The sequence below is a fragment of the Chelonoidis abingdonii genome, chromosome 15 (assembly GCF_003597395.2).
Source record: "Chelonoidis abingdonii isolate Lonesome George chromosome 15, CheloAbing_2.0, whole genome shotgun sequence".
In the NCBI taxonomy this organism is placed as follows: Eukaryota; Metazoa; Chordata; order Testudines; family Testudinidae; genus Chelonoidis; species Chelonoidis abingdonii.
Genome location: NC_133783.1, coordinates 54,335,490 through 54,350,800, shown reverse-complemented (window position 1 = coordinate 54,350,800; position 15,311 = coordinate 54,335,490). Strand labels below are relative to the sequence as shown.

Genomic DNA, 15,311 nt, shown 5'->3' with positions numbered 1-15,311 from the left:
TGGATACTTTTCTGTGCTTGCTGCTGGCTTAAGTAGGGCCAATGGGCCAGTCAGCTGCCCAGGGCCTTGACCAATTGGACCTTGGGACAGAACCTTGTCTTGGAGCTGGGTTTCATGAGTCCTAGATAAGCCATTGTGAGTGGGCTGTCATGTACAGCAGTAGTCTCCAAAGTGGGGTGCACAAGAGGATCCTTGGGGGTCCGCGGCCGTAGGATCGTTTTTTATTTTTTTCGTCAGACGGGAGTCCAAGTGGCGCTTTGTTTTTTTCTCTTATTCGGCGCTGCAGGGGGTGCATGCTTCAAAAAATTTTTTACTGATAGGGGTGCACAATAAAAAATATTTGGAGACCACTGATGTAAATGGTAGGAGTATGGTTGCTCCCTTGGAGCCTGTGGACTGGGTTTGAGACACATGGGTCATGACATCACCCCTTCCCCCTAGCGGCACCCTCTGGGCAACATGGGTCTAAGTTTCTCAGGATGACTCCTATGGAAGGCCTGAACCAGGGTGAGAGCATGAATGTTTTCAGCTGGCTCCCAAGCGTGTTCCTCTAGACTGTAACCTTCCTAGTCAGTGAGTATCATAATTTGCCCAGCTTAATCTTAAAGTTGAGGACTTTGTGAACCTAAGTTCCGTCTAAGCTACACGGCCATTAAGGGCTGCACGCGCAGGCAGGCAGTGGGGAGAGATGCCTCTGCCATGGCCCCACTGGAGCTGCCACGGCCAGGGAGAGGTGCCTGAATCCCGGCCCCCAGGCTGCTGGGATGGGGGGGCGTCCTGAACCCCAAACCTCTCATCCCTGGACCCACTCCAGAGCCCGCATCCAAATATTCCCACTCTTTGAAGGCAGTCTTAATTGCCAAGAGCTTTTTGTCCAAGATCTCATAGTTTCATTTGGCAAGGATAAGCCTCCTCCAGTAGTAGGTGATGGGGTGCAGTATTTGCTTGGCTCCACGGTTCTGAGAGAGGATTACCCCAGTCGCTGTTCTAGATGTGTCAACTTCTACGACAAAACTTGCATCATGTCTGAGAGGGCTGATACAGGAGCAGTGGTGAAGGCAAGCTTTAGCTGCTCAAATGCACGCTGGGCCTCAGTTGACCTGTGGAACGGAGCATTTTTCCAGAGTAGGGCGTGGTGTGTTTTGTTTTATTTTTTTTAAATTCAAAATTAACTTCTGTTAAAAGTGTGCCAACTTTAAAAATATCTTCGATCATGCCTGTTGCAGAGGGCTGCCTAGTTGCAGGCAGACCAGACCTTGTGTGGATTGAGCATAGACACTCTGTTGTCCTAATCTGTGCAGGATTGTATGGATGTGAATGGTATGTTGGTCCATGTCATCTGAGAAGATCAATATATGATCTAAGTATACCATTGTGAACTGGTTCAATAGGTCTCATAGCATATTGTTAATGAAGTGCTGGAATGTTACTAGGGCATTAGTCAGTTCCAATGGCATAACTAAATATTCAAAGTGCCTTTCAAACCTGCTATGTTCAATCTTCCATTCATCCCCCTCTTGGATGTGGACAAGTTGTAAGCTCTCTGGAGATCCAATTTAGTGAATGTGTGCGTGGCCCCCTTGCTTTCCAACAATTCAGGGATAAATGATAGTTGGTAACAGTTTCATATTATCTGATTTAGGGCTTGGTAATCGACACAGAAGCAGGGGTTGCCACCCTTTGCTTTTATGGAAAGGGCTGGGGCACTGGCTGGTGAAGTCGACATGCAAGTGGACCCCAGGGCCAGGTTATCTTGGAGATATTCTCCCAATGTAGCCAGTTCAGGCTCTGACTTGGCGTATCTGCCCAAATGGAATTTTCACCCTGGCTGGAGTTCTGTGGGGCATTGTAGTCTAGTTCCCCCAGTAGGTGTTTCAGTGCAGGTGACTACATCGATTTGAACCCTCTAGGGTCTGGGTGCAGCTCTTCCTGGTCTCTGGCTGTGTTGTCAGCAGAATTATGATGGGAAAGTGACCACCTGTTCTCACCAGTGAATGAAATGATAATGTATGGTTATCCAGGAGATGCCAAAGATCAGGGGAAAATGCAGGGAATGGACAACACTAAATTGTATTATTGCTTAGTGTTCCTGACATAGGGGGATAGTCTCCTCCACAACTGGACCTGAAGACAGCAGGTATCTGTCAATTGTGTTAATCAAGTCAGGTACAGCCTTGTGTAGCAGGGGAATCTGAAGGGCCTGAGCTGTAACTGCATCCGTAAAATTGTCTGCTGATCCTGATAGATTCCCCTCCAACACATCCTCCTCACTCAGGGGGTCCCCTGGGATGCGCAGCTGGATAGGCACCTGCAAATGGAAAGCCCTAAGATGGGGCTGAGAGTGTGTTTTAGTGAGGACTAGGATACGGGTCTGTTTCCCCCCGCCCCCCCCAATATGCTTGGGCTGGCTTGTTTTCCCCAACCTCCTCGGCTCTTTTACTGGGCAGGCCAAGATGGCATGGCCAGATTCACGGACTCGTTTGTCTTTCATTTCTTCCTGCAAGTGCCTTGGAACTGGTGCAGCTGCTCTGCTTCATTCCACTCTGTATCTGCTGTGAGGCAGCGGAAATGTGCTTTGTAGGAGGCCTCTGTGCCTTGACCCTGCCAGAGTCTCCCTTGGCCATTCGAACTTGATGTGTGTCATCCAAGATGGCTGATATCGACTGGAGAAAGGCATCCCAGTTAGACAGCACAGGGCTATGGCCTTTCAGTGCCAAGGTCGGGTGGAATGGGGGGATTAAACTAAATCTCCTGGCAGCATGCTGATTACCAAGGCCATTATCAGAGGCATAGTCCATTCGGGCAAGTCGGTACACCTGGTGGCTGTTGTGGTGCAGTTGGGTTCAACTTCCTTGCAGCGGGATCAGTCCTATAGGGTTAGTGTGGTCCAAACAAGTAGTACTCAGAGCCAGAGTTCACAGTCATGGGACAGGAGTTAGCTAGGTTAGGATACCAGGAGATCAGAAGCAAAAGACAAACTGAATATCAGAACCAGAACCACAAGTTAGGAACCAGAGTCAGCCTGGGTCAGGATGCCAGGAAATCAAGCAGCAGGAGCAGGTAGCACAAAGCACACAGTCCAGAGCAGAGTAGTTTGGACAGCTTCCCTTTCCTGCTGCTGGCTTAAGTAGAGCCAGTGTGCCAGTCAGCTACTCTGGGGCTCAGAGTTGGAGCCTCATCCTGAGGCTGGGCTTCATGGGTCCCAGTGCAAGCAGGCATGTCGCATTAAGAGTTGAGTATGGTTGCCCCATGGGTCCTGTGAAACTGCGTTCAAGACCCATGGGTTATGACACTCCATTCTTGTACCAGATTTTCCTAGTATCACTGAGCTGTGCTGCAAGGAGCTAGAACAGGAGCTAGTAGTCAGTATATGTTTGGATGGCCTTACCTGGGTGACCTTGATCTTTGAGATTTCAAGACATAAGGTGAAGAGGAACATTCTGACTCCCTACTTCAGGGGGACTGGGCTAGCAAACTCAAATCTCAGATGGAACGATTTAGAGGAAACTCAGTGTTTCCTCATATCCCATGCCTCATCAGGACTTCTGTAGAGTTTCCTGTCAAGGCATACGATCCAATTTGAAACACCAACTGTATTCGTAACTAGAAAGTGAGGTTTTGGAGGGTTGAAAATCTGTAATGTAGCCTTAGTTCTTTTCTGATTGTGATTTCTTTTTTAAAAAAAATGAGTACACCTCTACCCCTTTATAACGCCACCTGATGTAACACGGTAAAACAGCGCTCCTGGGCGTGGGTGGGGGCAGTCTGCGCGCGCTCTGGCGGATCAAATCAAGTTCAATATAATTGCGTTTCACCTATAACGCAGTAAGATTTTTTTGGCTCTTGAGGACAGCATTATATCGAGAGAGGGTGTACTTCTAAATGGTAGTGTTTCGTTTGTTTTTACAGTATCTATGTATTCTGAATAATCTCCTTTAAATTCTGGTAAACTATATAGATTTAGATGGATTATTATGTAACTCTGGATCTAGTCTGAAAGTAAACCACTTCAAATGTTTTGTTTCAATTTTTTTTTTCAGGTGATGGTCATTGGTACAGAGCTATCGTCTGGGAGTTTCTCAGTCAGAGGTGGAAGGTAGCGTATGGCAGACTATGGAGGCACCGAACTCTACCATTCTCTAGAGTGCTGCCGATCACTGCCACGTTACTTGAAGCTCCCTTTTCAGATAATAGTGTTCGCTTGCAGGTAGAAACACACCACAACACTATGTTGGCTACTTAGAGAGAGACTATTTGTCGTAATTTTTAGGTGTTACCATTAACCCCTCTGTTATATTGTCCATCTAGATGAGGACTCAACAAAACAGTACACAGATTAGTCTTTGTGGGTTTGAAAATAGACTTTACAATACTAACTTGAAAATTTTGGAATTCGTTTAGGTACTGCAGGACAAAAAAGCTATAGATGACTGGGAAACTGGGTTGCTCCAATTTAATGAAAACTTTTCTTTTTTTTAAAAGTTTTGTGTAACATTTTCTAGGTTTAGTGCATTACATAATCTTAAGATTTTAAATGATGGTGTAGAGGATGTAGCTTAACTATTTACAATCTAAACTAGAACTCAGTTGTGTCTCATTTTATTTTTTCCAGAATCATGGAATGGTCTCCTTAGTTAATAGATTGCTAAAAACATTATATTGAATAAGTGTATCATGATCACAGTGAAAGTGATCAATGAGAATATTCACGCAGTATCTGTGGAGAAATGTTTTCAAACAGTAGTCTAAGTATAGTCGACAAATTTGTAATGGAAGGTTTAGCCAAATATAGCAACGCTGGAAATCAAAGTATGCTACACCAAGTAACTGTCTATGCTACACCTAAATAATTCTTGATTCTTAAATTTATTCAGTGCTCAAAAATGAGTTGTGTGCATTCATAACTAATGTCCTTTGTACTTCTAAAATCTCATTGTATTCACCAATTATGAGGCAATAATAATGTTTTACTGTATCAGTTTCCTGTCATTGTTTTTCTATAGCCCATGTAAAGGAGGCTAGTTGCTGTTGCACAGAATTAAAAAAGCAAGTAAGTAATATTCAGCCTAAACTTATGTTTTTCTTTCCAATACTGATTTATTTTTTTTAAACTAGCATGGAAAGGTGTGAGGAGGCGGGGCGTTAGCGCTTTGTTTTTTGTAATTTGTGGCTGGCTATAAAATTGAAAAAAGTAGTGTTCTAAAAATATGAACTTTCCTATTTAATGTTTTACATGGTCAAATAATTCAAAATGTCATGCAACATGGAAAATATAGGTTGGCTGAATAGTCTTGGTCAATTCCTAGTTTATCGCAGATGCATGTAAAAAATGAATGTTCAGGGTATGTATGAATGCTATGAGAAGTTACTGTGAATATTCTTCAATGTGTTATACATCATAAGTACTTGAAGAAGCTAGCCAGAATTTGCTGCTGCTATTAAGACATTGGAGTTGGACTTATTTTTATCTTTTTAAAAGAAAACCACAAAATATTTATCCCCAGCACAGAATTGCTTACTATGTGTCTGTAAGAAAATGTACGGTACAGTACCATTACTAGTTGTATAAAACTGACTTAATGACATGAAAACAATATTCAGTTGTGTCTGTAGGATCGTTAAAATGAATTTAAGTAAAATTCTAGGGACTGTTGCATAGGAATTAAGGCTGTGTAAAGCTGGTAGAGCCTGCAACCTTTAAAGAAAAGATCGTTTATTAGAATATTATAACAGCACTATTATATGGCCAAAGGACTACCAGCCTTTTCATATAACTAAGGGTTAATAATGTGCCTGTGAAAAAATTAACTGTGGGTGCGACTTGGCATTCGTAATGCCTCCACTCTTGTATTTTTTAAAATAATCTTATGAAGTCTTTTGCAGGTAATAAGCAAACTTAGATTTTGTGTTTTTGTTTTTTTTATAAAAACGAGTGAAATCAGTGTTAAAATCTTACCTTTGGAGTCTCAAAGGCCCATTCTCATTTTTAAGGAGAAGCCCTACATTTAGTGAGAGTTACTATCTTTGAGCTGGAGGTAGAACCAGAAGCATTCCTGGGTTCTGACTGCTATGATGACTCCGGGGAGAATGGAGAGTGTTTCTACTGAACAGTGGTTGTCACGGAAGCCATGGGCGTTCATAGAGGGAATGCTGACACCAGGCATTTAGAGGCTGGTAGAGAGTAAAACCATCTTGTTAGTGAGCTTGCTTTTGCTCCTTCCCTGTCCCACTACAGAGTGAAGCAAAATCATTTTCTCCCAGGTAGCCCTTTGAACTGTAGCCATGAAGAATCCAGTCAAATTTCTGTATCCAGCCCTATGAATGTTGCGGGGGAGGGGAGAGGGGAGAGTAGGGAACAAGACATAGAAGTGGTCTGGCTCTGAATCCCCTGAGACAGATGGAGGAAAGACAGACTTAATACACTTCAAAGGGCTTCCAGGAGGTAATTCTAGAGGTAGGTAGCACACCACTGAATGGGAGCAAGGAGAGAACTTGGTGACAGGGCTAGGTTCACTTCCTGTTGGCCTGAGCCATTGATCTGCTGACAACATCATCTCTAGCACCTCATCAGAGCTCTCCTTGGGGGTGTCTTTTAAAAAAAAAAAAAAAAAAAAAAAAAAATTGAGTGCCCTCCAAGATCATTTGATGCACCATGCTGTATTTTTTCACAAAATAGGGAAAGGTAGTTGTACATTCGCTAAACTAGAATGGAGACCCAGGTTCATTTGTGGTACCTAAAATTACTTTTAAAAAGTAGCTCTCAGGTTGATTTGATTAATTTTTAAAAATGAACATTTACATAATACTTTAGCGGCAAGCATGTTACTATATAATCTCTCTGTCCTGTCCCCACAGATTGAAAAACATGAAGAGATCCTCCTCTTTCTTTTAAATAAACATGTGGCTCAAGATAAGTGTAGTGAAATGAAAAAATTGTTACAACACTAAAACTTGTAGGCATGATGTGTGTTGTTTGATTATAACTGTAACACTGTGTTGCCAATGTTAATGCAATTGCTACTGCTCACTGCTCTTATTCCTAGAATAGTGGCTGTGTTCAGGACCAAAAAAAGCTTGATTTCTTTTGTAGAAATTGTTTTTCTGTTAAATGCTGTTGGACTGTATCCGTACATATGTGAAATAAGAAATTGTACATTTACACTGTCTGGATCAGAGCAAAGCTAGATGGAGCAAAGTTAAGATGTGAAGCCTCTGGCTGTTGTTGCACTTCTTTTGAACGAAGGCAATACTTTTTCTTAAGCAGCTTTCTGTGAGAAAACTATACAATTGCAAACCAAAAGTATTGTAAGAGAACTTAGTGAAAACTATTCAGTTTTCATTTGCAAGAAAGAAAAATTGGATCGTTGTGTTAGAAAACTAACTTCATTTTTACATTTAATGTGTAGCAAACATAAATTTAAGTTTGAAATAAAAATTCATGTGAAATTTTAGGTAAATGATCTCATGAAGAACAACAGTACAGATACTACTTTTTTCATTTGGTCTGCTTAATGTTCTGTGTCTAACTTACGGTTAGATTTGTTTAAAACCATATTTTCAGCCTTTTATTTTTCCTTACTGTTTCTTCCAGCTGCGTGAGGTAATGTGAACAGCCAAACTTGATTTTTAATTGGCATGTAAGGTATCTCTTCTACCTGCAAAATCATTCCTTTTTTTCAGATAGTTATTCAGCAGTTCTGCTAGGCATTGTTTAATGGTTAGAGCAAGGAATGGGCTCTCAGAACTCTTGGGTTCCCCATCAGACTGCTGCTAAATTTAGACAAGTCACTTAACCTCTCCGTTTATGCATCTTTATTTTATTAATGGATAAAGTTCTGTATATGCTCAAATGCTGTATCAGTGCATGGTATTTACCCCCTTCATTTGAAAGCATACATCACATTCACAATTTGGCACCTTTATTGACAGTCTTAGCAGACAAATCAAAGGGTCCGTAGACATGGAGATTGAATTGCTCTCAACTTTAGAACTAGTTTCCATGTTTGTATTTTTTTGTGTATTTCCATTGGTCATGTGCATCTGTTTTGTAGAGACATAAGATTTCAGTTTACTGATTTCAGTTTACTGATACATAAGATTTCAGTTTACTGATACTTTTCAGGAGCACTACAGCTAACTTGAAAGAGTTGGAATTTTTAAACTGCTACTTTGCTTGTGCCACCAGACTTAGTTTTCATTCCTCTTGATAAACTTTGAGCAAAGTTTTGATTGCCTTAAAATAGGGGATTTTTTTTACCACTTTGTGTATGGCGGTAAACTATTCCTTACCCTTTGTAAATTCAGGATGTCTATGAAAAGAGTCAGTGTAGTCCAATTCCATCAAGTCTATCAGAAATCTGATTCTTTAACACACCTCAATGATGTAAAAACTCTTGGTGTGTATAAGTAGTTACACAGAAGGTTGGAAACTTCCAGTGTTTCACTAAATGGTGAATCAGCAATGTTCACAAGTTTGTGTTTTTTCCTAAGCTCAGGGTGAATCTCTCACTCCAAAATAAATTCCATTTGGACATTTATTATATCCATTCAGACAGTTGGCTTTTATTTGAAACTGCTTTATAGCATTCTCCTTTGCTGGATGTAAGATATGGAAAACATACCTTAGGTTATCCCCCGGTCTGTATTTTTTTGTCTGAAATACTTTTATGGACCAGCAGACAGAACTGGACCCTATTTTAATGGCATTCACTTACACATTATCAAGGAATAAGTGCATTTTTGCATGTTACTGTTATCATTTCCAGCTCCCCTGTCTTCCTCTAAAAACATTTTGCTTCTGGTTGTGAGACTGAGTACGATATGCCCTGCAAAATCCAAAATATGCCAAGAAAATAACATGCTATTGGCATTCAGACAAGTAAGAAGATAGTACAATATAGTCTCGCTAACCTTGGCTTCCAAAGGAATTTTTTGTACGTAGCACTTGTATAGCTTTTGTATTTTCAAAGCACTTTACAAACATTCAGAACCAAATGTGTTACAGTTGAGCTATTAATTGTCAATAAAAAGTCACCTTCGGAGGAGTTCAGTGTAAGTATTTGGAGAGGAACTAAAAGGCTTTTTTTACAGCCAAGATGCAAGTTAGCTTCCCATATTTTTTGCGGCAACAGTTACTGACCTCACCAATAACAAAAACAGAAGGGAGCAACAGTTCCTGTATGGCATTAAGGACAAATTCTGTCTCTCTACATGGTTCCCATTTATGGCAGTAGGAAGTGGTGTATGCATGTGTACGCTGAAGTTGTTTTTAGATCTTGGTGGATAAGTAAAGTAGGAAATGATTTTCTTAATGTGTTAAGATCTTAGTTTTAACATCTTCTCAGAAGCATGACCATATTCTTAACTAACCTCAATGTCCTGAGAGAGCCCACAGACCCTATCCCATGAATTGACATTCCCTGTCTCCCCCATGCCCCTGTGTTAATGACTCCCACTTCAGTGAGTGGCATCTGTACCATCTGGTTATCTCTTGTATCTCAGTGTGGGGTTACCAGGATCACCTTTGCTAGACTTCCCTCTGAGGTAAGCCCCACCTATTAAACAGTTGTAAGTTAGCCTGTGACAGATATGAAAAGCTGTTGATCTCTGAGGCAGCTGAGCTAACCCAGCAACTCCAGACCCTCCTCCAATACCGTGGGTCCCCATGTGTCCCCCTGCCGCCCTCCCAAGCTGTGTGGCTAAATCCATTGCCCCACAAGTTTCAGTAGCTAAAGCCCTGGGGTGCTGCAGAAAGTGGCTGCTCCCCTGCATCTTGTTTTTAGCCTCAGTAGGAAGCAGTGGGCATATCCGTGTGCTGTGCCACTCTCCCCTCTAAGATCCCCAAATGCAGCATTGTAAGAGAAATGGTTAAAATTACCATTCCCATATCACCTCCCCTCCTACACGCTCGAAGGCCCAGCCCCTGGGTGCAGCACCCTGGTGTCTCCAGCCATGCCCATTAAGCTTCTCTCCCTCAAATTCTCCTACCCTTCAGCTGTCTCGGTGTCAATTCAACTCACCAACAATGACTCTGTCTCTTGCAGTTGTAATGCTCTGCTGCTTTGGTCCTAGAGGTTGTTCATCCCCCTGGTCTGGTTCTGCTTGTTCTGTAAGTCCCCTGTAACTTCAGAATTGCTACAAAAAGAGCTTCTGCCACAACAGTATGCATAGCTTCAATTAATTCTTGGCCTGCTTCCCCGGTCTTCGATGCTTGTTGCCCTGCACCAGCAGTGTCCCCCCACCCCAGCTACTCATGGGAGGAAAGGATCCCCAAATGATTCCTCCCACCCACTTCATCCCCCACGCTGCCCACAGGAGCACAGATGGATGCCCCACTTTCTCCCTCTCTCGACTGGGCCCAACATGCTGGGAAAGAGGGAATCGGCGCCCCTTCTATTACACAGAGCTGGCTGGTTGCAAACGAAGAGGTTGCTGATGCTGCCAGCCCAGCTGGTAAAGAGGTAAGTCTCCATGGGGTATAAATACCCCATGAAACCTCACTTTTTTGCAGTCAGCAGAAAGGACCAGGTCAATGCTCACCCTAACGTAGCTCCAGTGGCTTCCCGCCCTTCCGATCTATCCCTGTACAATTCCCTATCTGCTGCAATGGAGCTTTTAAATGGGCAATGGCCCTTTTTACCAACTAGCTGGACAAAGATCCACTTGCATAAAGATAGAAGTGGGCACATGAGTTTTAACATCTTCTCAGAAGTGAATAAAACTTCAACTAACTTCAGAAAATACTTGGCACTTACATAGCACTTTTCATCCAATGATATTAAATGACTTTACAAAGGTGGGGGATAGGCATTATTCCTATTTTCTAGATGGGAAACTGATACTTAGAGGTTGTAACTTGCCCAAGATCACACAGCTAGTCTGTGGCAAAATTAGGGCTAGAATCCAGGTCTCTTGACTCATAGTTGTGTTCTTACCACTACTTCCCTCCTACTACAGATGGAAGACATGGTAGACCATTCGGTTCAGATTTACAATGCTCACTCTCTCCAACCTTTTTGTTCGTTTAACAATCCGAATATCTGTTAGTTCACATTTTCTCATGCACGTTATAGGCTCTCCAGTACTGTGAGGTCCCTCTAGCACTGAAGTGTGTTTTTCTATTTCTCTTTTGTACAGTACAAAGATAATTGCAAGTTAATTTTGAAATGTATGGGGCTGTATACAGGGAGATTGTACAAATAATACTGAATATGAGACTTTTGAATTAGTCTTTCCTAGTAAATGGTTCTGTTCCAGTGCTTTTTTAATGTAAAATCTCATTTGCTGAAGCATCATAGTTTTATCCATGAAGGCTTTTCAAAGGTTAGAACAGTCTGTTTGCCCCTTTCACGATTTTGTGGCACCAGTGTGAACTTAAGCTTGTTCTTCACATGACTTTGCATTTATTGAGCTGCTGGATGCAGATAGTATGTAAGCATGGTGTGAAAGAATTGTAAATTTCAAACAGTTGTAATCTTATTTAAACTTTATTCAGCTTTAAATTTGAGGATGCTATTTTTGTTGTATTTCAAAGACCAATTTTGAAATGCTGTATATACTCTGTATGTTACCAGGAGTAATAAAGCTATTTCACGGTCTAGATTTCTTTCTATTTGCATAGAGTTAATCTGTTAAAAATTAAGACCTTTCCTTTTTCTCTCCAAAATTGGTGTTTACATCATTAAGGGCTAAATTTTGCCATTGAATGCATATATGCAATTCTCTTTGAAGTCAATAGGAATTTATATGCACACATCCAAAGTGTCTCTGAATTCTTTATTTTTATTTATATTTTTGCCAGCAAATTTGCATATCACAAATGGGTTGTTTGGAAATTGAGACAGAATGGAGTTAACCTGAATGCCATTGTTGAGAGTATATTACAACTGTCATTTTGCCTTTTAAATGCAGCCTATATCTCCTTCAAAATTTGAAACTGTCCATCTTCAATCTATAAGATTTATATCTATCCGAATTTTACCATATTGTTTGAAGCGAAATGAAGAGGTTGTGGCTTTCATATGGGTTCCATGTTGAAATGCTGAAAAGCCCCTATTTTGCCTTTTCTGGGAAAAGAGAACCCCATTAGTGATTGCTAAGAATATTAATATAGAAAAGAAATCAATAGGTTTCTGTTGCAATCTCTAAAATTTCATTTATGTATAGATGTCAGGTTTTAATATAATCCCATGGTAGTGTTTCTAATGGAATCCCCAAAATTATTTGAGCTATCATTGTGCTCAGTACTAGACATATTATAAAGGAAGATGTTATCTCTGTCCCTTGGAGACTGAATTAAGCTATATAGCTAAAACACAATATACTGGCAGAACAGCATAAGTTCCAAAATTGAAGCCTTATCTAAACACAGGTTGTATATGTTTAACCAAAAATATTTTAAGTAATTTTAGTTACAGATGCAAACTCCCTGTGTGGACATAATCAGTTGACTTATGATCAGTATAGCTTTAATCAATAAGTCAGTTGTAACTCAGTTTAAATTTATCCACAAAGGGGTTTGCATGGGTTTAACTAAATTGACTTTAAAAAATATTTATTAAACTGCTGGTGCAAGCTGGGGTGTAGAAAGGGCTTGTCACAAAATAGGACCTCAGTTACTAGCAGATTGTGATACTTCACAACATGGAAGTATCACAATCAGAGGGGTAGCTGTGTTAGTCTGGATCTGTAAAAGCAGCAGAGAGTCCTGTGGCACCTTGTAGACTAACAGACGTATTGGAGCATGAGCTTTCGTGGGTGAATACCCACTTATGTTGGATTCCGACGAAGTCGGTATTCACCCACGAAAGCTCATGCTCCAGTACGTCTGTTAGTCTATAAGGTGCCACAGGACTCTTTGCTGCTTTCATGTTGTGATCACCCAGGCTCATCTAAGTTCAGTATTGCTGATGGCGCAGTATAGAAAGATTCAGGACGTTTAAAATAAGCGTAAATCTATTTTATTTTTTAAGTTAATACCGTGTGTGTGCTACAAATATGGGTGTCTCATTTTGGGGGGTGACCCAGCCCAATGAGAAGTTGTCGCCACTTGTCCTGTAACCCTGAGTGCCTTAAAATGCTCTGCTGCTGTAGCTCCCAGGCTGGACACTCCCAACCAACATACAAGCAGACACTGAGTGTCTGTCTCTCTCTTCAGCAACTCTGAATCCAGCAGCCCACTCACGACACCACTGCAACACTTTTGTCTCCACCAGCTTTGGTTACTATTAAGCAAGCGACCCCAGTGCACCCCACCTGTCCTGAATTTCCTCAAAACTGTCTGCCTGAAAATGTCCAGCCCTCTCCAGAAACTTTCAGAAGATTAATAAGGATGGTTTGTTCTTCTAAAGAGACAAAAGCATATGACAGCTTATTAACTTAACTGGGGTAAATGCACCCTTCCCTTCAAGCACAGCACTGAGGTGGTTGATTATAAGAAATAAAACAGGTTAATTAACAAAGGACGTGGTCTCACTTAACCTGAATACAAAGAATAAAGTTAAAATTTTACAAAAGTAAAAATACGCTTGCTAGTTGCTGAGACTTATCAAGCTACGGTCTTGGTTCAAAGTAGATGGCGGTGGATTTCTTACCAGTCTTTCTTTTTACAGCCATACTGACTTTTTCTCAGTCAGGACATTCCACAGAAATGCAAGCTACTACTTTCCCTTGTCTTCCTAAGTGAAAGATCTTTGCATCAGCAGATTTCTCACCCATATTCGGTACCCAGAAACTACAACCCCCTTGGCTGAAGGACCCATCTTTCTCAGCTTGTGAGAGCTCTGGCCCCTTGTGTCTGTCCAGTGATGGATGCCAAGGTGGCTGCTTCTCTCTCTTTATATTTCCCTTAATTCACTGCTTTGTCCCCAGATTCAGGTTCATCCCATACTGTTCTTCCCTTCCTGTGAACCCATCCTCCTGCTGATTCATATGTAAATAAGTTTTCTGTTTTTTTTGTCACCTTGCTGAATTTTGTTGGAGACAGATAACTGCCTTTCCTCTGTTTGGGATAGTAGCTTTAAATCAACTACACATGACCTGCATGGTTCAAACACTTTTCATTCATGGACTGCAAACCATAATATAAGTGAATGTTCATAATTTCTCATGTAGTGTTAGTGCATACATTTCACGATGAAAATCACCAGTGTGTGAGTTTTTCATAATAGACCTTACTTGATGCACTTTTATAATACAACCAATTGTATGCAATATTATTGTATTTGAATTCCAGACCCTCGTCTTTATAGCCCAAATAAAGTTTCTCTTTCCTGCTAGGGTGTTGACACTATGTTGTCTTCTCCCCTGATTATTAGCTTAATAGCTTTGCTTATCTTTTATATGTAAATAGACCTTCATTATGTCTTCCTGCCAACCAGGTTGTACAGATTAACAAATACATTTTTGTCTAGAGCAGGCTGTGGCTATGTCTACACTACTGTGGTAAGTCGACCTATGCTACGAGTTACCGTGGGGTCTACACCACAGGAGGTTGACAGGAGAAAATCTGTTGACTTACCTTACTCTTGTCATCGGGGATTGAGTACAGGGGTCGACTGGAGAGAGATCTGCAGTCGATTTGGCAGGTCTTTACTAGACCCACTAAATAGACCACCGGTGGATGGATTGGTCTGAGTGTCGATCCCTGCTGTAGTGTAGACTTGCTATGGTTATGCATTGCTTGCCAAACATATTAAGAACATATCCATAGCTCTTTTGTACACACTTTGTACATACATCACGTAAGAATATTAGAGACCAGTGTAGTGTTAGTTTTTCAGTGATATGGTACATGCCATGTATCATGACAACAGTGTGTTAGGTGCAGTGAGCACGTCAGGCCTGACAAGAGTTACTGACAGAGTAGTGAATCACAAATGGACCTCTGTCTCACTCTGGGTACTAATGTATTGTCCAATACAACAATATGAAAACACCCACAAGGATAGTTACCAAATAAAATGGGAGATCAAAGTTGAGCTGTTGTTGAGTTGCAGTAGTTACAATCTAAACTCTCCTGGTATTATTGTATGAACTCCAGTTACACTGCTCTACAGCCAAAATGCTTCTGAAATAAATGTAGTCAAACTTTACTAATTCTGGGTCACTGAGAATGAAAATGATGCTTAAAATTGTTGATTGGCTCTAGTCTAGCTGTTGGGCTCCAGACTACAGCAGTGGAATCTCCTGGCAGGTGACGTTAGGGTTTCCATGTTCCGTGACCGTCAAAAGGATCTTGTCCCATTCTTCTTCATGGAAGGTGATCTTGTAGCCTGCAACAACATCGATGGTGTGATGGCAGCCCTCAACAT

General features: G+C 41.2%; 1 protein-coding gene across 3 annotated transcripts in view; it reads left to right on the top strand.

Moving 5' to 3' along the window:
• TDRD1 (tudor domain containing 1) overlaps positions 1-8,065 on the top strand; it is a 63,608-nt gene extending 55,543 nt beyond the window's left edge. For all 3 annotated transcript variants that reach the window (XM_075072551.1, XM_075072550.1, XM_075072549.1), the window contains one exon: positions 6,856-8,065. In XM_075072551.1, coding sequence (XP_074928652.1) covers positions 6,856-6,948 — 93 coding nt within the window. In that variant the 3' untranslated portion in view covers positions 6,949-8,065. The remainder of the gene's footprint in view (positions 1-6,855) is intronic.
• Positions 8,066-15,311: the final 7,246 nt, after the last annotated feature.